Genomic DNA, 23,467 nt, shown 5'->3' on the forward strand with positions numbered 1-23,467 from the left:
CTCCACAAGTCCTCTGAAGTGGTGCTGTAGTTTCTGACACCAAGATCCTAGCAGCAGATCCTTGAAGTTCAAAGTTGTGAGGTGTCCAGCACATCCCATGGAAGCTTGATCAGGTGTGATTGGGGAATGTGAAGATCAAGTCAACACCTTAAAGACAATCCCTACACCAATTCCTGAATAATTGTTGAAGTGTGTCAGGGCACATCATTCTACTGAAAGAGGCCACTGCCATTATGGGAATAATGTTGCCATGAAGGTAGGTACTTGGTTTGTAGCAATCTTAAGGTAGGTGTTACATGGCAAAGTAGCATCTACGTGAATTCCAGGACTTAGGGTTTTCCACTAGAACAATTTACAAACCATCACACTTCCTTCACTACTGTACCTTGCCTTTTCCCCAAACTGCATCATGGCTCTACCTCTTCCCCAGTTAAGTTACAAACATGCACTTGCCACATGATGTAAAAGACACTTTTGCTGGAGGACATGTGTAGGCATGGGTATTTTGACCTGGTTGTCACTAAGCATCTTCATACAGTACACAGCAAGTTGCAGTGCACCGTGTGTTGAAACCTTTCTATCGTAGCAAGCATTAACTTTTTAAGCAATCTGTACTACGGACGCTTTTCTGTGTGACCAGAACATAGAAGTTAGCCTTCACCCCTCATGCACATCTATAAACCTGGGATGAATATGATCCTGTCACTTGATTGTCAGTTGTTATTCCTTGGACCACTTTTGGTAGGTACTAACCATTGCATCCTGGGAACACTCTGTTTTAGAGATGCCTTGAGCCAGCCGTCTAGCCATCCCAATTTTGCCCTTGTCAAGTTGCTTTGATCCTTATGCTTTCCCTCTTTTCTGCTTCCAACACATAAACCTTAAGAACTGACTGCTCACTTGCTGCCTAATATATCCCACTCCTTGACAGATGTCAATGTAATGAGATAATCAGTGTTATTCACTTCACGTGTCAGTGATTTGCCTATGCCTCCTGTCCTCCCTCCCTCCTAGCATCCCTAGGCATATAGATGAACTAACCAGTAAATTTTAACCTAATCATCATAAACTATCATTTATTAATTAAAAAGACCCTTACTCCACAAAAGCGTCTCATGATCTCATGACAAGTAGGTCAGGTGGTAAAGGTGAATGTGTTCACTCTTCTTCGGCACCTCTCTTATCAAAATGCTGGACATTTCTTATCAACTCCGCTTTCAGTCTAATCTCTGAGATGAGGACTTGTTAAGATTTTTTTCCTCGTTTCTTTTTTTTTTTTTTATTTCATCCTCAGGCTATTTTTCCTATCCACTGTTTCTCAGAGAGAATAAGAAATTTCAGCTATCATCAACCCCAGATCAAACGAGGCCTCGGCTGAATTCTCTGTCAGAATAAAGCCATTTGTTCCTGCAGCTCACTCCAAACGCCTCATCCCTGGACCTCTTCCTCCTTCAAGTGTGTGTTTAATGTGCTTTCAGCAGCCGCCTCTCTTGGGCCTGTCTGCCACTGCTCATTTTGGAAAACATGGAGGCTAACTTTAGCATGCTGCTCAGCATGCAATTGCCTGCTTTCCATCCCTCTCTCTCTCTCTCTCTCTTTGTATTCATTTATGTGTGTGTGAAAAATGCAATGAGAGTGTAACTCTGAGATGGTACCAGCGGCTTAAAAAATGATTGAAAGGGGGATGCAAATATGCAAGTGGCTATAAATGGTAACACAGTTGAGAAAAAGCGAAATAAAACACTGTCAGGTTTACTTTACCAGTCAAAAGTGTAAACACTCCTTCTAATTTAGTGACTTTTCTTAATTTGTAGAACTATATAATTGCTGAACAGATGATGTTGAGATGTGTTTCCTATTTGAGCTCTGTAAAGGATTCATGTACACTTTAATCTGAGTAATTCTAAATGAACTTTTTTGTAGCAGAAAATCTTAGTTGTCTTGGTCTTCCTTTCCTGAGAGGTCCTCATGAGAATAAGTTTCATAATAGCGTTTGGTAAGCTTTTATAATTTTCCAGTTGGATTGACTGTCGTGTCTAAAAGTTCTGATGAACTGTTGTTTTTCATTATTTAATTTTACTATTTTATATATTTTATTATTTTGCTTAGCTATTTTGTACTACAAGGTGCATCCAAACTTTTAATTGGTACAGTGAAACCTCTTGCGAGTGATTGCGAGTAACGCAGTTTGCGAGTGTTCCGCAATATAAGCAAAGATTTTATATAATAAATTTCGACTTGGAAAACGAACAAGTCTTGGTTTACGAGTACCTAGTATCATGTATCACGCATGCACTTTTTGTTTTGACGCTGAACGTCACGTGATCACAACTGAGCCAACGGTTCTCTCTCTTGTGCTGCGGAATTGTGGGTAATCGCCTCCCCTTAGTGCGCGTCTCTTACTGGTATAACCAACATCCGATTACTATAACACTGTGACCACGTGTGTGTGTAAAACCTTTTATTTTGTGTTTGTATGCATGTGTGTAAAGCAAAAGCAAGTCTTATAGAGAGGTTAAAGAACCATTTTCTCTCTCCGTATCAGCCTGCTCGTGACAAAAGAACGAACGACACAGAGTAGAAGAGTCATTGAGAAAGAATCGCTCAATTCTGTTTCCTGTACATAACCTACTAAGGTTTTTCTGAGTCACGTTAATGATTTGTTCAAAAAGAACGAATCGTTCATGAACGACACAGTCTTTCTCTCTGCTCTTCACAGAAACACTGCTCTGTCATGATTAAAGTGCAGGTTAATTTGTTTTATTTTTACTTTACAGCAGTGATTTTGTTAGTGTGTCGCTCAATCAAGTGTCATTGGAGAGATTTTTTGTTTATTTTTTCCGATAAAACAGTGTTTCCGTTGTGTGTGCGAAAAGAGTGGAGGAAGGGTAACTGTGTAATACTAGAAGGGGGAGAAGGAAGGGGCTCCTTACTTTAGCTTCACACACACAGCACCTGCGCGCACAAACGGAAACACTTATCTGTCAGTTTGTATTAATTATTTTTATGTATTTATTTTTGGGGGCTGTGGAACGAATAATTAAAGTTTTTATTATTTCTTATGGGAAACTTATGGTTTACAAGTGTTTTGAAATACGAGCCCGCTTCCAGAAAGAATTATGCTCGTAATCCAAGGTTCCACTGTACTGACTACAGTTCGGAAGGTACCAGGTTCAAACCCCACAATGACCAAGTTGCCCTTTTTGAGCCCTTGAGCAAGGAACCTTAACTGCTCAGATGTATAATGAGAAAAAATGTAAGTCACTCTGGATAAGGGCGTCTACCAAATGCTGTAAATGTACGAGGGGTGTTTAACTCAAACTGGGACTTCTCGTGAATGAAGGTGTAAAACCAACTGACAGATTGACTTTATGCACAGTGATGGTATCCAAGCATTAATGAAACACTGGGGTAAATGTGTTAGTGTAGCAGATGATTAATAGAAAAATAAAGGTAGTTTTACTCGCACAACTGTGTTCTATTATTCTGGACAAACAAAATATCAAACTTTCTTGTATTTCACTGTATACATTCAAGTACATAGGAGAACCTCTGCCACATTGGTTTATTGGGTGAAGGGCCACACTGAAGCTAGCAATTCTTTATCAGAAATACTGTTAAAGTAAAACCTAACTTGGTTTTCATTTAAAACTTCCCATTCCCATCACAATTCTATATGTGTTATTTTATATCTTGATTATTATTTAAATTCCCATAATAGTTTATTGTTAAAAGGTCCAAATTTGGACTAGAAATGTATATACTTCTACTCTATATACTTCATATATACACTTTTACTATAAAAAGGCTCGTGTAGATGCAAACTAGTCAACTGGAGAACTGTCGTCCAGCTTCACTGAGATAAAGCAGACATGCAGACATAAAGCAGGCATTAGGGTTATTACAGAACTTTCACCCAGAAACAAAAACAAAAACTCTTCAAACAACACCAGAGTAGAAAAAAACAATACTGTATTTCATAAAAATGTACAAAAAGATATCTACAGATCCATCTCCATACACAAGTTCACATACAAAAAAAGGAGAAACATTTAAATGCCACATCAGGGTCAGAGTCCAAAGTCCAAACAGACTGGTTTGCATGATATGGTTGAATAAATCTAAATACAACATAAGACTGAGTAAGAGGTTTCTTCTTCCTTTGGGTGCTGTATGTTATGTCAGTGTTGTTATTTGAAATGAGAATAAAGACTTGGCCAATGATACTCAAAAACAAACAGACACACACACACAAAAACTTTACTGTTTTAAAAATATAGCATAATTTCAGTTCTATGGAGCATTATTCTTTGCCATTTGAAGAAAGACCTTGTCGCACAGGTAAAAAGTGTTTTGCATTTTACACTATTATTATATATTTTTTTACTACCATTCAGTTTATTTTTTGTCTCATGGACACATAGATGAAGTCAAACCTTTGTGATTTACATAATGTACAAACTTTCTTTGTATGTTCAAGACAATCAAATGTAATTCTGCAAGATGTTTTTTTTATTATTTTTTTCCTGCATATGCATTTGCATAGCAAGGCACTTGTTGCTACTCTCAATTCACCGCCATAAAAGAGAATATAAAAATACTGGACTGAAGTGTATCAAATTTTCTGTATTTATATACAGTACATATATTGGTCTAAGGCAAAATATGGCTTTGTTTTTAGCAAAGGGGAAACTACTAAGTATTTTTTCTAATGCTATACAGGATAATACAGATAATACAGACATGTATAAAAAAAACAAATGCTAAGACAGTCTTAATTCTTTATTCAGATAAGCCAACAGGTCACCAACCAGTCACTAGTTCTACTTCCTTTTGGACCTTTTAAGACATCATGTTAAGAAACTTACTCTCTTCTGCTAGCGCAGTCAACATGGAGGTCATATCTCCAATAGCCATGTTGCCGATTCCTGCAGGTACTGGAGGCAATGTCACAGAGTTCCGGGGTGTAGTGAGGCGGGAGGAGTTTTGAGACAGGCTTCGCAGGATGCTTGGACTAATCGTTCCTGACAAAAGACTGGAGTGGTCCCCATCATCCAGTATGGCATCAAAGTCAATCTGGGTCTGCTCTACTCCACTGGAAGAGTCCACCGTGCTTGAGACTTGATTGGTTCCTGGGGAGCTGACAGCAGCCACTGCTATGTTTTCTGTACCGCAGTCCACTGCTTCTGTGGTCCCATGCATATTCAGACTGCTGGAGTCAAACATGTGGATCTGTCCTGTGTAGAACATGGCACTGGTGCCTGTGTCACCCACACTGGCAGGCTTTTTGGGGCTAGCTTCGGAGGTGTCATATCCTGGGCTAAAGTGGGATTGTGGATAACCAGGTTGCTGTGCTGTTGTTGCATTTGGCCCTGAGTGCTGCCTGGCAGAGTGTTTGGGTTCTGTGGGCGGCCTTGGCTGCAGTAGAGCATGGTTTCCGTTCAGGATAGGATTCTGGGAAAGAGTATCATAGTTATGCTGATCACTGCTCATATGGGAATAATTTCCTTGATTATTCTCAAAGTTTACATGGCTTTGACTGACCACTGGCTTAGTTCTTACCCTGTTATGCTGCATGTGCATTGGCTGCATTGTTTTCTTAGATGGGCTTGTCAAACCTACATTGCCTCCTGTAATATTACTGCAAGAGGCATGCTGGCTCGTGCTTCTGTTTATGTCATTTCCTTGGTGGTAGCTATGCTGATTGTGAATATGCTCATCCTGGTGGTTCTTGTGGCCTTGCTGCCTAAGAGTTTGGCTACAGTTCATCCGTTGGGCCATAACCTCATTCCGCTGCATAGAACTCTGTTGAGCGGCATGAGCAAGGTTCTGACTCATGGGTCTAACTAGGTGGTTGGATTTAAGGTTCTGGATAGAGCCAATGTTCTGTTTTTGCTGGAGATCAGTTATATTTCCCCAATCCAAAGGTTGCTGTTGCTTGATTTGGCTTACAGATACCTCCACTGTCCCTGAGCTGACCTCATTCCACTGCACAGGCATGTGGCTCTTGTTGGCACTGGGAGACAAATGTTGCGCTGGACTAGTCTGGCAAGAAGCTGATATCTGCTGCGTCATGCTGTTTGCAGTGCCATCTACCACAGCCATGCGCCTCTGGTAGTAACATGGTTGAGATGGAGGGGCACCATTCCCCTGGAAGCCCTGTGCTTGCTGATGGCGGTACACCGACCCATTGTGTTGTGAAGAATCTCCATTAGAATTGAGGTACTGAACCATATCCTCAGCCAACATCAAGTCATCAACAACACCATTGACTGGACCATCCATGTCACTTGTCTCCATTGCAGAATTTTCAGAGATGCTGGGAGGCCGGGGAGGGTACTGAAAGCGATGTAGATTACCATCAGAGCGGACATAGCTCTGCACTGACAAGTGGCGACTAGTAGAGGCAAAATGTTGAAGTGGATTATGGTTTACATTGCCCATGCTGTTGTAACGCTGCCCCTGCTGGAAACGAGGCTGATCAATGGCCACCCGTCTAACTGGATCACTGGCCCGCCGTGGTATATTGCCTGGTACCTCATGGGGCATCATGCTAGTAGTGGGATACCCTGTGTCACTGCATCTCCTGGGCACTGTGGGGAGGCCAAGTGGGTGCATAGTCGTTTCATGTGGATCTCCCAGCAGAGCTATTCGTGTCCTCAAGCTCATGCGATCCATGTTAGGCAAAGGAGTGGGTGGAGCACCTCCTGTTGCTGCGGCATATTTGGCTTTGAGTCGGTAGTGCTGGGCAGGGGTGAGGCTAAGCAATCCCGCCAGGCCTCCACACTGGCTGGCCTCACTAGAGCGGCGTGACAGGTCTGTAGAGATGGGGTCATATGAGTCAGCCGAGCTGACATTGTTCAGGCGGGCGCCAGCCTGCGAGGCCTGGCTGGAGCGGCGGCTGGAATAGCAGGGAGAGATTCCAGAGGAGCGGCGGCTCAGCGTATAAGCTGAACTCACTGTGCTCGCCAGGCTGTCTCGACGTTCCACTGGCTGGCACAAAACTGTCGTCTCACCAGGGCAAATGTCACTCAGACGAAGGCCGGTGATGGGTACAGGAACATTCCCGGCACGTCCAGAGCTCTCCAGTATGGAACCTGTGACAAAAGGAAACAGATAGAAAAATGCTTTAATAACAATGATATTTGAAGTAAACTCCTGCTAAGTGCAAAAATTTTGCAGTCTTACCATTGTTAGGAATTGGTGGTAGCTTGGTGTCAAGAGCTTGTGGAACTGCATTTGCCCAGGAGCACGACTCCCTCATTGTCTTCAGCTTCTCTTGCTTCAGGTGATTTAGCCTGCGAGCAGGGCTGGCGCTCCTGTGCAGGTGAAGGCCCAGTGTGCCCGAGGAGACTGTTGAGTCCACCAGGGGCACATCATCCAGCATGCTCAGATCTCCCATGCTGCCCCCGCCAGGACCCGACAACTCTATTCCACCGTCATGGTGGGTGGCACTGCCAAGCGGTGACGGCTGGCTGCTACATGATGACTGACCACCAGGGCTGGACTGATACATCTAAGAGAGAAAGATGAGAGTAGCACAAGTAGATAAGTGTCATTTCATTGTCTTTTGATTTAACACAATCTCATTAATTAATTTATAGTCATAAATAAAAGTTAGTTGCCCCTCTCCCCCTATGATTCAGTGGTTTGTAGATCCATCTTAAACAGCAATAACTTGAAGTAATGGTTTAATGTATGACTTTATCATTTTCTCACATCTTTGTGGAGGAATGTTGGGACATTGCTTTGTCCAACATTGCCTCAGTCCATTTAGATTTTCGGCCATTCGCTTATGCACAATTCTCTTAAGGTCCATCCACAGCATTTCAATTGGGCTGAGGTGTGACCTTTGACTAGAACATTCCAAAATTTTGATTCTTTTATTCTTCAGTCGTTCTGATGTAGATTAAATTATGTCCTTCGGATCATTGTCCTGTCGCATGATCCGGGTTTTCGACTCAACTTTAGCTGTCGGACAGATGGCCTCACATTTGTCTGTAGAATACTCTGATATACAGAGGAGTTTATGGTTGACTCAATGACTATAAGGTGCCCAGGTCGTGTGGCTGTAAAGCAAGCCCAAAGCATCAACTCTCCATCGCCGTGTTTGACAGTAGGTATGAGGTGTTTCTGCTGAAATAAGATACCGTTTAGAATTCTTGTAGTTTATTCAAATTTCAAACCATGGACTTGTAACATGCTTAGTGAGGCCTATAATGCCTGAGAAGTAGCTCTTAGCATTGCACGTCTGGCATAAATGTGCTGTGAAGTCTAATCCTGGGACAATTGGCAAATGTCTTTAATGCTTTCCATTGAATAATAATTCTCACTGTAGAATTTTGAACTTTAAATAGTTTGTAATTGATTTCATAACTTTTTCCACATGATGTGCCACAACAATTGCTTCTCCAAGACCATTGCTTGTCTTTCCCTCTTGTCATTGTTTTAACACACACTTGAATCCTACAGACCAGCAATTTTTTTTTGCTTTTATAGAGGTCTGCACACCTGCTGATGATCAGTTAATCAAGGGGTGATGATTAGCAGCACCTGGCTGCAACTTAGCCTCTTAAATCCTGTGAAAGCAGTAAAGGGGGGATGTTTTTTCTTTTTGGCTTCATTTTTGTTAAATGAATAATGGCGCTGTGATAAAGGTTTTATGTTGATGTTCATCTAAGGTTGTATTTGCCTAATACTGAGACCAACTATGATCTGATAATTTTTATGATGTTTTTATTCAAAAACACATAGAGCGGCATACAACCTTTTACACATGACTATATAATCTTCAGTAACCGGTTTACTCAGGTTTAGGCAGACGGTTTTCTTGTCTATTCAAATTTTTACAAATTTCTAATTAAATTAGATTAGTGAATTCGGGTAAGCGTGGAATATTTTTATTTCTCTTTTAATCCTGACTGTTTTATATGTCATATGTGAGAATGAACTGTGTGTCCTATGTGAGAATGCCAAAACCTTCCACATTCCTCATGTTACCGTCTACCACTTTTGCTCCCCAATGTGATTGTTTTAAAAAGCTGAGGTTAAGTGTCTGACAAATTACAATTTTCTTTTGGCAGTGTCCTTGTGCATTATGCATACAGCCTGGACCATATTCACAAAGGCAACCACTCCCAACATAAATAAAGTACGTTGCCTCTCCACATCTGTGTCATCTCACCACACACTCTGAATGACGTAGATGTATTCTGAACCTTTGGGAACTGCCAAGTCATTCTTGATCACAGTGTGATCACTGGCGCTATTTGTTTCTCATGCAGAAGCAGCATAACTGTTTGAATATTTACCCTGTCTATGCTTTTATCCCCTTGTGAGTTAGATCTCTGTGAAGAGGGGGGAAGATATGGGGGCCATGAGGGTTCTTGGGAAATCAAAGATATGTTGTGGTTTAAACCTACAAAGGAATACTGCACAAAATGGGTGCCACTTCTTTCAATAAACGATACATAAAAAATAATATGCTTCTATTGCATAAACATGTTTGAGTAATAATTGCAATATGGTTTATTTTTATTAGCAATCTACTGTATGTTTGGTAGGTAAAAAAATGCATTTAAAATAGATCAAATAAAATTAAAATATTTAAATATTACACTTTATTCTTTTTAAATGTGACTACGTATAGTTAAGGGCTAAATATTGAACATGTTTAGGACCAAAAAAAAATCTACTGTCACAGTGTTAATTGTTGCCGTCATTTGATTATGATATAAATATTTATGGGCCCAATACTCCATTCCCATTACTATCCCTTTTATTTCTTCCAATAAGAGCATTTTTTTTTTATTTTACTTAAAATACATGATTATTAACATAAAAAAAAAAAAAATCAACCAAATTTCCAATCCATCAAAAAGAATGAACAGTTAGTAAAGTTATAAGCATATATATATATATATATATATATATATATATATATATATATATATATATTTATTGTTTTTTTTACAGAATTTTGTTTTGGACATGCATTATCATCTAAGTATGAAAAGGGATCAAAAGTTAGAGCTCACCTCAGTAATGCCTGTCCATAGGAAAAGTGAAAAAGCAGAAAGAGGAAAAAGAGTGCATTTCATAAGCAGAAAGAGAGAGATGGCAGATTAGAAAGAAATTGATTGGTTAGTCTATAGCAGTGGACATGCTTTTGTTAGTATGTTTCAGTCTGGATAATAGACAAGAATACTTTTAGTGCAGAATTCTTCATACTAAATTACCCAATTAGTTAGAGCAGACTAAAAGTCTAAAAGGGATGGTGATGTATTGACATCTGTTTAAGGAAGTATCATGTAAATTTCACTCTAGGATAAAAAGTGATCTATTTATCTTATTGGAGTAGAATAGAAGGAAACGTACCACAGAGTTCTCTGTTTTTATCGACTTGACCTGCAGGTAGTCGTCTACGCCTCTAGTGGTGCTGTTGGCCTCAAACTTGTCTTGGCCTCCCCGGCCAGATTGTTTGGTTCCACCTTCATTCTCTCCGTTCTCTCGTGGTGGGGGCTGAGGTCGGGGCACCAGGTCACCACGTTGTTTCTTGGTGACGTGTGCCTCTGGTCCGTGCACTGTTTTGACATGTTTGCGGAGAGAGCTTGGGTCCGTGTAGCGCTTGGTGCAACCCGGGATCTTACAAACATACGGTTTCTGGAAAGAAAGATAGAGCTCAGCATCCAACCAACAAAGCCAAAATGCAACAAGCAGCATTTTAATCAAGATTTGTTTTTATTCCTATCAAAACTAGGTAATGATGTAATAGCTCAAATAAGTTGGTTTGAGTGGTTAATCAGATCAGATTTATAGTGCATGTACGTTTAATTCAGTTAAATTTTATTTATATAGTGTTTTTAATAATGCACATAAATGGGCAGTGGTGGCTCAGGCCCAGGCAGTGGGGCTCTGGATTACTGCTCGAAGAGTTGGATGATCGAGCCCTACTGCTCGTAGGCCACCCCCCTGTTGGGTCCCTGGGCATGACAGTACCAGTCCCTAACCCCAGTGCTGCATTTAAAGAGGAACAGACTCAAAAGACCCAATACATCCTCAAGCTGATATTTCTTTAGCTCCCCACACACAGCATTAGATTTTATCTGCTTGCAGTTTACTATTATATTTGCAAAAATGTAAGGAAAGTCTAAAATTGAGGACTTATCTTATCCTGTCATATACAGTACTCTCCAATCTCTAATTACATTTGCCGAGAAAAGTTCAAAAGAAGAATAAAGCTGGGAATACAATAGCTGAGATTGTTGGTGATTAAGGTATATCTAGTGCAATGAAGCATGTGACTCATTAGTTTAAAGATTACCTTCACTTAAATTAGCTGCTTGAATACTCAGAAAAAAAATGATTTGTGTAAGGCACCGCCATGTTGACTTAGCCAAAGCTAAGTGTCCCTGATTCCTGACTGTTGCTGACAAAGTTGTAATAAACGCATCTCTGGTCCTCCCTCTATCTTGTTTTCTCACTCTTCAGGTCATGATGGATATGCTGAGGGCTGAAATGGCACAGGGTTTCATTTTGAATTTGCGATCTGCAGGTGGTCTCTCTGCAGGGGATGCGAGGGATTCTTACTAATGCATTGTGGGCTGTCATGCTCATTAGTTCCACACCTCATTATTTGCACATACACTTGCATGCAGAGCTCGTTAACGGGACATGGTTGGGCATAGAGCAGCAAGCACTAAGCATGATGAGGGAGTACGTGAACAAATCTAATTCTGGCCTTAATTTGGAACTGTATGATGCAAATGGTATATTTACATAGAGTTAGCCAGTTGGTTGTTTATTACTGGCACTGGGAAAAGGATTTGCTAAAGCTTGATGAGTAGCAGAAGTATGAAACAACACACACTTAATGTTCCTTGCTGTTCGCTACTAGCGCTTTCCCCTCTATAAGGTGCTGGCAACACATCCACGCGGCACAATAGTGGGCAGCATTGGTTCAGTTCCAGCAACAATATACTACTTGTCTGTAAGCAGGAACAGACCTCGATGCCAACTGAAAGGAACTAAAGATAACAAAAGTATGTTTGAGCATCTACTTCCTATAAGGGCTTTATCCTGGTCAGGGCAATGGTGGCTCTCAGGAACACTACATATGAGATGAGAATTCACTCTGGATGCGATGTTAATCTATTTCAGAGCACCATATACAGTTTTACATCTAAGGGGAATTTATGGGAAGATCCACCAAGCAACATTCATAATCGGGATAGACATTTGGGTGAGATTAGGATCCTGAACATGTGAGTCCTGGAGCCATCAGGCAGTACAGCAACACTACCCGCTGCAATAACGTACCATTAGCCTGAGAGTTCAGGGTGTACATTTGTGGAAACCTGCGCCAATGTTAAAGAAGACTGTTTCAGAAACTACACCAGCTAAAAAGTGATATCCGAGTTTCTAAGGTGTGTGTGTGTACAAGATCTGCCTCCTTCCACAGTTTGGGTGCATGCATACTCAAATGTGTACCTCATTGGAATGTGTGCGGTTCTGATGCTTGGCCCGGTCGGAGGCATTGGAAAAGGCCTTGTTGCAGCCTTCGTGTTCACACACGTATGGTTTCTCCCCAGTGTGTGAGCGAAGGTGTGTTTTCAGGTTCTCCAAACGTGAATATGCCTTCGAGCAGCCTTCAAACTGCAAAACACACACACACACACACACACACATAGCACACAATCCAAAATCAATAACCACAATCATATTCCTCTGACAGTATTATTTTGAAAAACGCTTAAAGGAGAAAGGAGAAGTGTATTATCTTATACTTCGGTGAGTGTATGATGTATGTGTGTGGACATATTCGTGTGTGTAGTGTGAGTGTTGCATGTCTTGAGGATACAAAACATCAGAGAACCAGATCTCCATGTTGTGTGCTTGAGCGTGTGCGTGTGCTTGTGCGTGTGTGTGTGTGTGTGTGTGGCCAGATACTTTCACTCACAGTGCACTTGTGTGGCTTCTCCCCAGTGTGTCTGCGCATGTGCACCACCAGCATGTACTGGGCCTTGAAGGGCTTCTGCTCTCTGGAGCACTCCTCCCAACGACACACAAACTCCTTCTTCTCTCCATGGATGTGCTCGTTATTGATGTGCTGCACACACACACAGAGCAACACATAGAGATTTAATTTGCAGCCTACAGCCTAGCTAACCACACAGCTAACCGAACGAAGACATTTTCCTTCACTGGGTCTCTTCGGGCGTCTCGGGGGTTGGCCTTCCTTTGTAATGTCAGTGTTGTGTTTAATCTTTAATTGGCCTCGCTGTTTTTACATGTCACGTTAAAAGACGACGCTAACGGCGTCAGCGTCTGGGGACCGCCGCGGATATGGTGTGCAAATGAGAGCTTGAGAGACGAATGCAATTGCAGCTCCTTAGGAACACATTTGCTTATCTGCCAAATTAAGAGCAAAAACATCCATCAAGTGTGTGCTTCTTTTTTTTTTTTACGCTGACAGCCACGAACGAGAGAATGTGACGAGGTTTTGGGTGCAAGTGTATTATAGTACACTTTGTTTTGACGAGCAAATCCTCCTGGATTCATGAAAGTAATAATTAAGGTTTTCCTTAAACCGCCTATAAATCTAAGATGAGCTTTATTTAGGGAAAAATGCCTTAGGTTAGACAAGTCTAACCTTTTTCTTTTCTAAATTTGTTAAAGAATTCCTATACGCTAGTTAGGTCACTAGCTAGCAGAACGAACCGAAGTTAACATGTGCTCCATCTGATTTGGTACTTCTTTCCTGATATAATACACCTACCACACTATTGTACAGGGTTCTACCATGGTATGTACTCTGGTACAACAGGACCTGTACTATAGTATGGTACATACAGTACTTCTACCCTATACTGTAGTATGATACTATAGACCACATATGATACCAATTCAGATCAGCAGGTATCTAATATAGTACTGCCTGTATCGTACCATAGCAATAGTACGTACTAACACATAATATAGTACAGTATGTACAAACATAACATATTAGGTACTTGCTGAACTTTGATAGCGCACAAGCCATAGTACAACCATTGTACCATGGAAATGCATGGTGGTACGTACCATAGTACCATGTACCATACTGATATGCTACCCACTGAAGTGCCACAGTACCTACCCTGGTATGCTATAAAGTCTATGCTATTATGGTAATGTCTAAAGTACCGTAATAATATGGTATATCCATCCGTCCATCTTGGACCCTTTGTACTCCAACTAGGGACCGTCGAGGCCAGTGGTGACCATTGTATTTATTCCCATTTTTACAACTGTGGTAGGACCTACGGTCAACATTCACCTGCACATTCACACACTTCGGGCAATTTGGGAACGCCAATTGTCTAAATCTGCATGTCTCTGGACTATAGGAGGAAACCAGGGTCGCTGGAGAAAACCCAGCAAGCACAGGGAGGACATGCAAACTCCATCCACACAGACACCGAGTCAGGAATCGAACCCGGACCCTGGAGGTGCAAAGCAACAGTGCTAACCACTATGCCTCCATGCCGTTCAATATGGTTTATCACTAAAGTACATACCATAATAAAAATTTATTATGGATATACAGTCATCTATCTGCCACTATGTATAAATAATAAAAATTAATAAATCTGTTGCGAGTTAGTCTTAACTTTCTCGCTGAATGAGGCAGTAAAAGCAGCGTACAATACGAGTCTAATGTGTTTTTGTAGATCTTTCTTCAAATCACATTTTATCTTTCAGCAGAGAATTTATTCAGATGAGTAACTGCACTTTCACTCGGGTAAAGAAACTGGGTACTGTTAGGTAAGTATGGCTGAAAAACTGTTGCTAATGATCACACAACGCATGTGTGTGTGTGTGAGCACAGACAACCGTGCATGCACGCACACACACACACACACACACACACACACACACACACACACACACACACACACACACACACACACACACAGCTGCCAGCACTGAGTCTTGAACACCTCCACACTTGCACACTACAGCAGCCAGGGGTAATTCTTTATCCCCTACACATGGACCCTTCGTCTGTCAAACACACACACACACACACACACACACACACACACACTGAGGCACTCTTGTTTTTTTTCCATTCCCACTGCTTGCACACAGATACACATATTTCCCCTCTCTCTCTCTCTGTCTCTCTCACACACACACTCCAGCACGCAAACACACAGAAATACACACACTACTCCTCCACATGACCATTATTATAGTCCACATCTGTGCACACTCCATCATCCGCTCAGCTTGCCCACTGAGTTACGCTAATGTCAGGCATCTGATAACAAGGCTGGGGCTACACACACGTGCACACACACACACAGACACACACACACACACACACAGTGAAGTCTTTGTTTCTCTGTAAGACCATAATAAGCAGTTATTAGAGAGGGTATCGCTTGTATAAACAAACGATCAGGAGTGTGTAATCTGGTAAAGATCCAGCCGAAGCGCTGGAATTGAGCAGAGACAATGGGAAGTCCAGTGTGTATCTCTCTCTCTCTAACCCCTCTCTCTCTCTCTCTCTCTGTCTCTGCATGTGTGTGTCTCACAGTCTAATCTCCCCCGTCCACTAGCACTCTGTTTCTGCTTCACTGCCTGCCTGGAATGCTGGGGAATGTGGCCTTGCCCCCTGTTGCACCAGTGCATTATGGGACAGAGCAGCTCAGCCCAGCAGCACATCATCGCTAGTTTTAGTTGGACTTATATCCTGGTACAAATATATGATTACGTCAGCATTCTTCTGACTTAGCTTCACAAATTTCATATAAATTTCATATATTTTTGCCTCTGTTTAACAATTATCTGCTTAATATGTTCGCTTGATACAGGCCAATAATTTCACTTTTCCAAAACAGGTCCAATATGGTTCAGTCTATCTATGAATTTTAAGACTAGACTGGCCTCGCTGTTTTTTTAGCTTAAAATCATAGTTTAACTTCTTTCTAGAAATACAGGGTCGCAGGGTGGAGTCTACCCCAGGAGACTTGGGGCACGAGGCGGGTACACCCTGGACATGATGCCAATCCATTGCAGGGCACACACACTCACACACTCATTCACACTACACTACTTTAGAATTGAACCTCTACCCTGCGCGATGTTAGGCGACGGTGCTAACCACTAAGCAACTCTGCCACTTTGAATTATGCAAAATAAGTAAAATAAGTTTGATAATTTTATATGTGATTTAAGAAATCAAATAAAGGGAAATATTTGTCGAAAGTGTCTGTGTTTAAGATCGCGTGCAGCAGCAACTCAAATCACACAATGCAACCGCGGCCGCACCGAGCATCTGGCATTATGGATTTCCTCTGGGATTGTACAGGTCAGAGGTGGGGAAAAAGTCCTCTGTGAAAAGGTCAGAGGTCAAAATGAGCTTGTGTCACTCATCCTGCCAGAAGCATTTAGACTTAAAGATGAACTTAAGATGATAAATATAAATCAACCGGCAGTGAAGTTCTGAAATGTACAGTATTCTGCTAGTGTGTTTTCTCACACATTCAGCAGAGATTCGGAAGATAATGAATCATTTTATTTGAGTTACTTTGTAATACAAAATAATTCTATTTCATAAAACTAAAACGTATAAATATATATATGATGTAAGTATATATATATATATATATATATATATATATATATATATATATATATGTATATATGATATATATGAGATACTAACAGTATACTCTGGGACTTTAAAAGACAATTATAAAGAAATGAGAGATAGCTCAAGACTTTTGCCCAGTAATGTATAAGTTAATTTATTGCTATATTATAAATTATAAATCACACTATACTTAATATTATATATTCATATATTCACAATTTACTTGCATTTCTCATAATCGTTCAAATAATGTATGTGTGTATACGGTGTCTTTCTTTCTCTTTCTGCCACTTTACTAGTTTGCTGAGCTGAAACCTACAACATAGCAGGTCTTAACACACTCACATGGACCAGCTGCTCTTGGCTGTCGTACTCCTTGCTGCAGCCTTCCCAGTGGCAGTTCGTCTCGTACGCCACCTCCGGCTCCTGCTTTCCCTCGTCTCTGTCCACGTCCTCTTTCGGGTCCACCGGTGGTGAAGGATCCTGAAAGGAACGCAGGCGTTCAGACACACATGCACACTACAGAGCACACTACACTTCAGACGTTTCGGTTTGTTTATACAGGCCGGGGCGGACGCCTACACGTTGACTAAATTAGAAAGGATTGAAAAAAGGGTACTTTTCACTTGCATTTAGTCTCGTTTATTTAACAATCAGCGGCTTTGTAATGAGAAGAAGAGAACAAACAGGAAAGTGAATGTGTGGGAATATGTGTGTGTTCGCTGCAACCCAAACTGTGGGCCCGGCAGCTGTATATATGGTCTCAAATATAACACACACACACACACACACATGCTGACTGCAGCATGTTTATCTCTGCCCCGTGAGCTATCTTCATCAATTCTGCGGGCCCCAGGACGACTACAGGCGCCTCGGTCCCCATGCATCAAGCCCCAACCTGCCTCCACTGCCGAGAGCAGCCACAAATTTGTCAAAAGATGAGTCGAGAGAGAGAGAGAGAGAGAGAGAAACAGAAAACAGGCTCACATGACAATAACGGCTGGCCAATATTTCATTAAAATGAAGTGCTCTGGCACAGTTTACACAGGAGCTCAGGACGGAGAGAGCAAGAAAACAAACGGACATAAAGCTCTTATCAGGAGGAGTTTTTCTCACGCCGAGGGGAGCACCTAGACTCCCTGGGGTCCCCTGGCCTCTCGCTGATCACCATGTGAGAAAAAAACACACACATACTCACGCAATATATTTTTTCCTGGATAACAGGACACATAGGAGATGCGAAGAAGAGTCGTACCGAATAAATCAACCATGGAAAAAAGTACAGTACAAATTCGACAATATGGTAGGAAAAAAAAAAATCTACAGTAGGTATAATGTAATGCAATAGTTTTTCTTAATATGTATTTAGTTTTGCTGAAGCTGAACATCACAGTTTTTTTTTACTGCATTATTACAGCCAAGAAAAAGAAATGAAAAACAGCTTTCTCTAAATACATTTGTCTTCCTAAATACAAACAAACAAACAAACAAATAAACTAACCAACTACATTTATTTTGTCCAATGATGCGGAAAGAGTTTTAATTACGTTCTCACCGTACCCATCTATCAACTGGCAGAAATCACATCAGGTAAGGAGCAAGTTTTTCAGACACGGTGGTAAAAAGTTAGTCTGCGTAAATCGATTTCAGAACTCTAGTGATGAGTTATGTGTTAATAAAGTTTTCAAATTCAGGTGTGTTTTTGGATACACTGGTCTGTATTGCCTCAAATTGTTTGCATTTGTACGTTGGCTGGTCTCACTAAACTAAACATGGTCTTGTTGTTCACCAGGATTTTCCAAAAATAAAATTTGTGCACGGAACGAACATGCAAACTCCATGCACACAGACCTGAGCTGGGAAACGAACCTGAACCCTGGTGGTGCAAGGCGGCAGTGCTAACCACTACGCCACCCTCTAATTATTCCTCTTGTTCCTAATTATTTATAGGAAACAGTCTAATCATTGGTGCAATGCATGAACGAAGCCAAACAACCAAGGAGAAAAAAACTTGGATTGGAAAAAGATTTTATCTTTTTTTTATTTGGACTAAAGACTAAAGCAATGCCTCAATTTCAGTTAGTCTTGGTCTTGGACTTTGTTGTGCCGGTCTTTGCTACAGTATATCTCCATGTAAACAGTTTTCCCAAGCCATCATTATCCTCAGTAAGAGAAAACCAAAAGGAAAGTTTTTTTTTTTTTTTTTACCGGTGAGCAGGGTGAGAGAGGCCGTGAGCTGTCCAACTCCGTCTTAACCTTTGACCTTTTGGTGTGCAGCGGGTTTACAGTGCTGCTGACTGCCGAGTCACTGCTCGCGTTCTGCTGGGGAGAGATGGAGAGAACTGTATATTACTGCATGTTAACTCAATTGTCATAAATGAGGTGAAAATTGTCAGGGTCTGCAGTATTCTTCCAGGAAAGGGCAAGTTTTTACTGTGTCATAAAATATAACAGCCAATTAGGATCCAGTATGCAAATCCAGGCCAAACAGCAATCCTGTACCAGGGGAATAAAACGAGAGGACTTTTTAATTTGCACATTTATAGTGTCTGGACTTTGTCATGAGGGTCAGAATATGGTTAAGCCTTTTTCAGTCGTCAAATTACGTTTTCATGAAACTGCCACATTAAACAATTCATTATTTACCAGGATAAGTTTTATAAAATTAAAGACTTTGTGACTTATATATTCAAACTTAAATAGTTATTAGCCTATTTCATTCTATCCGAGTGAAGGATCACACACACACACACACACACACACACTGAACTGTTCCGACTCTTTTGACACTTCAAATTGGCTGAAACAAGAACCTAAAGCCAATTAATTTCAATAAGTGACACATCATCAAAAACAGCTGAAAATTGATCTGTAAGCACTGTATCAGCCAGCAGGTGGAACTATTTTATTTATTCATTTACTTTACATATCTACAGTATATCTAGTGTGATGAGTAAGTAAGTGGCCCATATTGTCAAACTGGGACTTGCCCGTTAGGCCTATTTTTATTTTCACAGGAAAAGATTGATCTTTCTTATAACTATAAAAGGACACCGCACTCTGCAGTGAGATGGTTAGTTTGATACCCTCCCCCGCTACCCCCACTTCCCCCCCACCCCACCCCACCCCACCCACACACACACACACACCCACACGTTATGCATGTTAGATGGTAGATTTCCACGGAAGTGAGAATCTGCGTTAAAACATCATATAATACCTGAACATACCAGGTGTGTGTGTGTGTGTGTGTGTGTGACTTCAGTAACATTACTAAGAAAATTGGGCTTTACACAAAGGTCTGCTTCCGAAAGTGTGTGTGTGTGTGTGTGTGTGTCTGTGTGTGTGTGTGTGTGTGTGTGTGTGTGTGTGTGTGTGTGTGTATTCCAGCCTGAGGGAGTTGGTGTATACAGGAATTAGAGACTTTCACTCAGTCATGCAGGGGGATTTTAGCCCACAGATATGATAAGTGTTTTGGAACAAACGACATGAAAGCCACTACAGAGGTCTGGGAATAGGGGGGGAATTTAAAGTACACACTCTAAACATGCTCTTACAGATGTTACAGATGTTACTTGTTCCCTCTGTGACCTCTGTTGTAAAACTTCTCAGGGTCAGATTTAAGTTATGTTATGAGCACACCTTTGACCGAAGAAACCACTAGGAACAAAAAGCTTGGAGTGTTAAAGTCCGCTGGGGTTGTGTATAGGAGATAAAGTAGTGTGTGTGTGTGTGTGTGTGTGTGTGTTCAATATTATTAACATGTTTTTGCTGTTTTATTAAAAGTGTTATTGAGCACATGTTATTGCCACAGCAAATTCTTGAGTGAGCAAGAGAAAGTGGTGTGTGTGTGTGTGTGTGTGTTTGCGCGTGTGTGTATAAATCAGGTTAGTCTTGGCATATTGTGTTGATGTGCACATTCGCAGTACCTTAGTCTCAGCTTCATTATGTGTGCTAGCACTCAGTCCCGAGCCGGCGAGTGTGTGTTGTCGGGCCGAGAAGGTGTGAGAAGGCTGGATGAGGGGAGGCGTGTGTCCGAAAGGGCTCAGGCCTCTCTGCTGGGACAGCAGCTGTTGATACGCCACCGGGTTGATGGAGTGATGGAAAGGAAAAGAAGGGCTGAAGGAGAGAGATTAACACAAAAAGACACAAAACACACAGGTCACACATCTCTGCATCGCGATACACAAACGCTATATTTCATGTTACTGCCACGAAGGGAATAATCAGCAATAAATCACTGCAGATGTGCACACACCGAGCGTCAGACACAGACGGCAGAAATAATATGAAGGAAAGCAAAGTCCAGATTCCAGGGAAAATCAAACACGGAATAAAATGCAGTGAATTAAAAAAATGAAAAGAAAACATGATTAAATACAATAAACTTAACACTTGCTTACTGGTTAAATGTGGCATTTGTGGGTGAATCAAACAGTACAATCAGTATCAATACAATCTGATATGCAAGGAATAAAACATGTGGTTGTGGGTTTATGAGAAAGTTATCGAGGGGTGTGAAATGATACATTAGTTTTGGTTCTCTAGTATAAAGTCCTGGTTCACTCAGCATTTACACTGGCATTTTTAAATCGGACTAAAACACACAACAGGTGTTATATGGATTATACACGCGGGTATCATTACCAGCTGAAAACTCCCTTTTTTTTTATTTTTTATAAATTTTCCCTCTGGATATTTTCCAGATTTAGTCGTAGCCAGTTCTTATGGCTCCAGATGACGAATAAAATGATCACTAGTGTGCCTAATATTTTTTTCTTTTGCAACTAAAAGTCTTTATCCAGACAGTGTGCATTTAGAAGCGGACCCAGACAAACCTTTTCAAGAGGTCTCGGTTCGCTTGCTTGATGCGTACCAAGCAAAGTTCAAGCAAACCAATGTCAATGTGTGTCTTACAATTTTTAACGATTATTTTCCTATGACAGCACACCCCATTATGGTTTACTCTTCTTAAGCAAAATATATATATATTTTTCAATTTAGATGAGTCTCTAAGATGTATGTTAACAAGAAAACTATATATAAGAAAAAACACATTATCTACTTTTAGTCCTTTTCCAATATTTGCATTGGCCAGGGCTTAAACAAGCCAATTCATTTTTTCCCCTAATGTGACCTCATATAAAAAGACACCCATTTTGTTGTTCTGCAACCATCACCACTGTCACATCTGCAACCTTCACCATATTAAATAACTACAGGAACTGTAGTTCTTTACCGAGTAAAGAAAAGAGACTTTTTGTGGATGAATTTGTCCTGAATTGGACTTATTAGGTTAAATTTGCATGAGACCGTAGGATGAGATTTATGAGGCCGTGTGCTTACCTGATGCCCCCGACTGAGAGATGGCCGTATGAGCTGCTAGCCGCCGAGCTGGAGCGCGAGTTGTTGATGTAGGCCACTAGAGAGTTAGGAGAAGTACGGATCATGGTCTGTAGGTCGATACTGGCATCTGAGAGCGGAGAGATAGACAGTGCTCTCTTCCGGCTCACCCTGGGTGTCAGGCGTGGACTGGGGAAGCGTGACACTGTAAAACAAACACAAACACACAGAATGGAGATCTGTTCAATGCAGTTCTTAATGGTCAGAAAAGATTTTAATTAAAAAGTCAAGACGTGTGTTTTTTTTTTTTTTTTTTAGAAAGCTTGTCCGAAAGGTTCAACGGCAGTCTGATTGAGATTGGATGTTCACATTAGGGCAGAGATCGTCCAGGATGTAGGAAAATTATTATTGGTTATTTTTTAAACCAAGTATCACTTTTTAGGGCATAGTGTTACTGAGCACATTATAGAAAAACAACAAGCAAAACCATTTGGGCCACAGAAACACTGCTCCGATTTACACTTGGTTCTGCCTCGCCTCTGTGGAATTCCTCGCCTCATCAGACACTCGTGGCTAAGCGAATTTCGCCCACGTTTCCCTCCCATGACCAACAACCCTCATCACTTTATCCACTTTATTCCCACTAACCTATTTTCCTTAATTCTCACATCCCTCTGACTCCTGAATCAAGCTGAGAGCAGCCGTTCTTCCCAAAGTGTGCCGTCCCTTACCATGGGAGTCTCTGATTGACTGATCTTGAAATATTATTCTCTATTATTCACTCTGTCTCTCTAGCTACGGAGAAATCTTTGAACTCGCCGCAGTGGCGGATTGCATTGTATCATTTCCCCACACTGCCCACCTCCGTGCTATTTCGGGTAGCGTGTGAGGAGCGTGCGTGCCAGGTGAGACAGCGTGATCGATGCTTGCGCACTCTCTCCCCGACACACAGCCTCCCTGGAATATAGCACAGCCCTATCAATAAGTGCCAGAGATTGTGTCTTTGCTAATACTGTAGCTGGAGGCCGACACTGAGAGACTCAACAAGCACAGATCACTTTGGAAAGAGAACAGTCGCCAAGAAAACTCGCGAGTCGGGGATCGCGGCGAACCATAAAGGAATGCTGTTCTTATATGTTCCATTTTATGTTCCCAAAAAAAAAAAAAAAGAAGTGAAACACTGCAATCAAGTGTCTTTATCAGCTTCATCTTGAACTCACAATGACCTGGTTCTGATCTGACCACGCATGATTAATCATTGCCTATAATTTAGTGTAATTATTAAGATAACTATCAACTGTTTCAGGCGTCTATCGGTTTGGATAATGAAGGCAATTTACAAGAGTCCTCAGAATTATAAAAGGGAATAAGCAGGAAAAACTAGAGCAGGTGTGTACTTGTTTGTGTGTGTGTGTGTGTGTGTGTGGTTGTGTGTGTGCACTTAGAAAAATTCATGGAAAATGTCTTTATCGTCTGTATCGC

General features: G+C 41.2%; 1 protein-coding gene across 2 annotated transcripts in view; it reads right to left on the reverse strand.

Annotated features, from left to right (window-relative positions):
- Positions 1-3,955: 3,955 nt before the first annotated feature.
- Positions 3,956-23,467, reverse strand: part of gli2b (GLI family zinc finger 2b) — an 82,424-nt gene continuing 62,912 nt past the window's right edge. The window contains exons 6-14 of one of the 2 annotated variants that reach the window (XM_053512765.1): positions 21,989-22,190; positions 20,572-20,761; positions 18,851-18,961; positions 16,988-17,125; positions 12,959-13,108; positions 12,490-12,654; positions 10,378-10,662; positions 7,189-7,516; positions 3,956-7,097 (exon numbers count right to left, since the gene is read on the reverse strand). In XM_053512765.1, coding sequence (XP_053368740.1) covers positions 4,843-7,097; positions 7,189-7,516; positions 10,378-10,662; positions 12,490-12,654; positions 12,959-13,108; positions 16,988-17,125; positions 18,851-18,961; positions 20,572-20,761; positions 21,989-22,190 — 3,824 coding nt within the window. In that variant the 3' untranslated portion in view covers positions 3,956-4,842. Of the gene's footprint in view, positions 7,098-7,188; positions 7,517-10,377; positions 10,663-12,489; positions 12,655-12,958; positions 13,109-16,987; positions 17,126-18,850; positions 18,965-20,571; positions 20,762-21,988; positions 22,191-23,467 lie in introns of both variants that reach the window. The other variant, XM_053512764.1, reaches the window with a different exon arrangement.

This window comes from Clarias gariepinus, chromosome 15 (genome assembly GCF_024256425.1).
Source record: "Clarias gariepinus isolate MV-2021 ecotype Netherlands chromosome 15, CGAR_prim_01v2, whole genome shotgun sequence".
NCBI lineage: Eukaryota > Metazoa > Chordata > Actinopteri > Siluriformes > Clariidae > Clarias > Clarias gariepinus.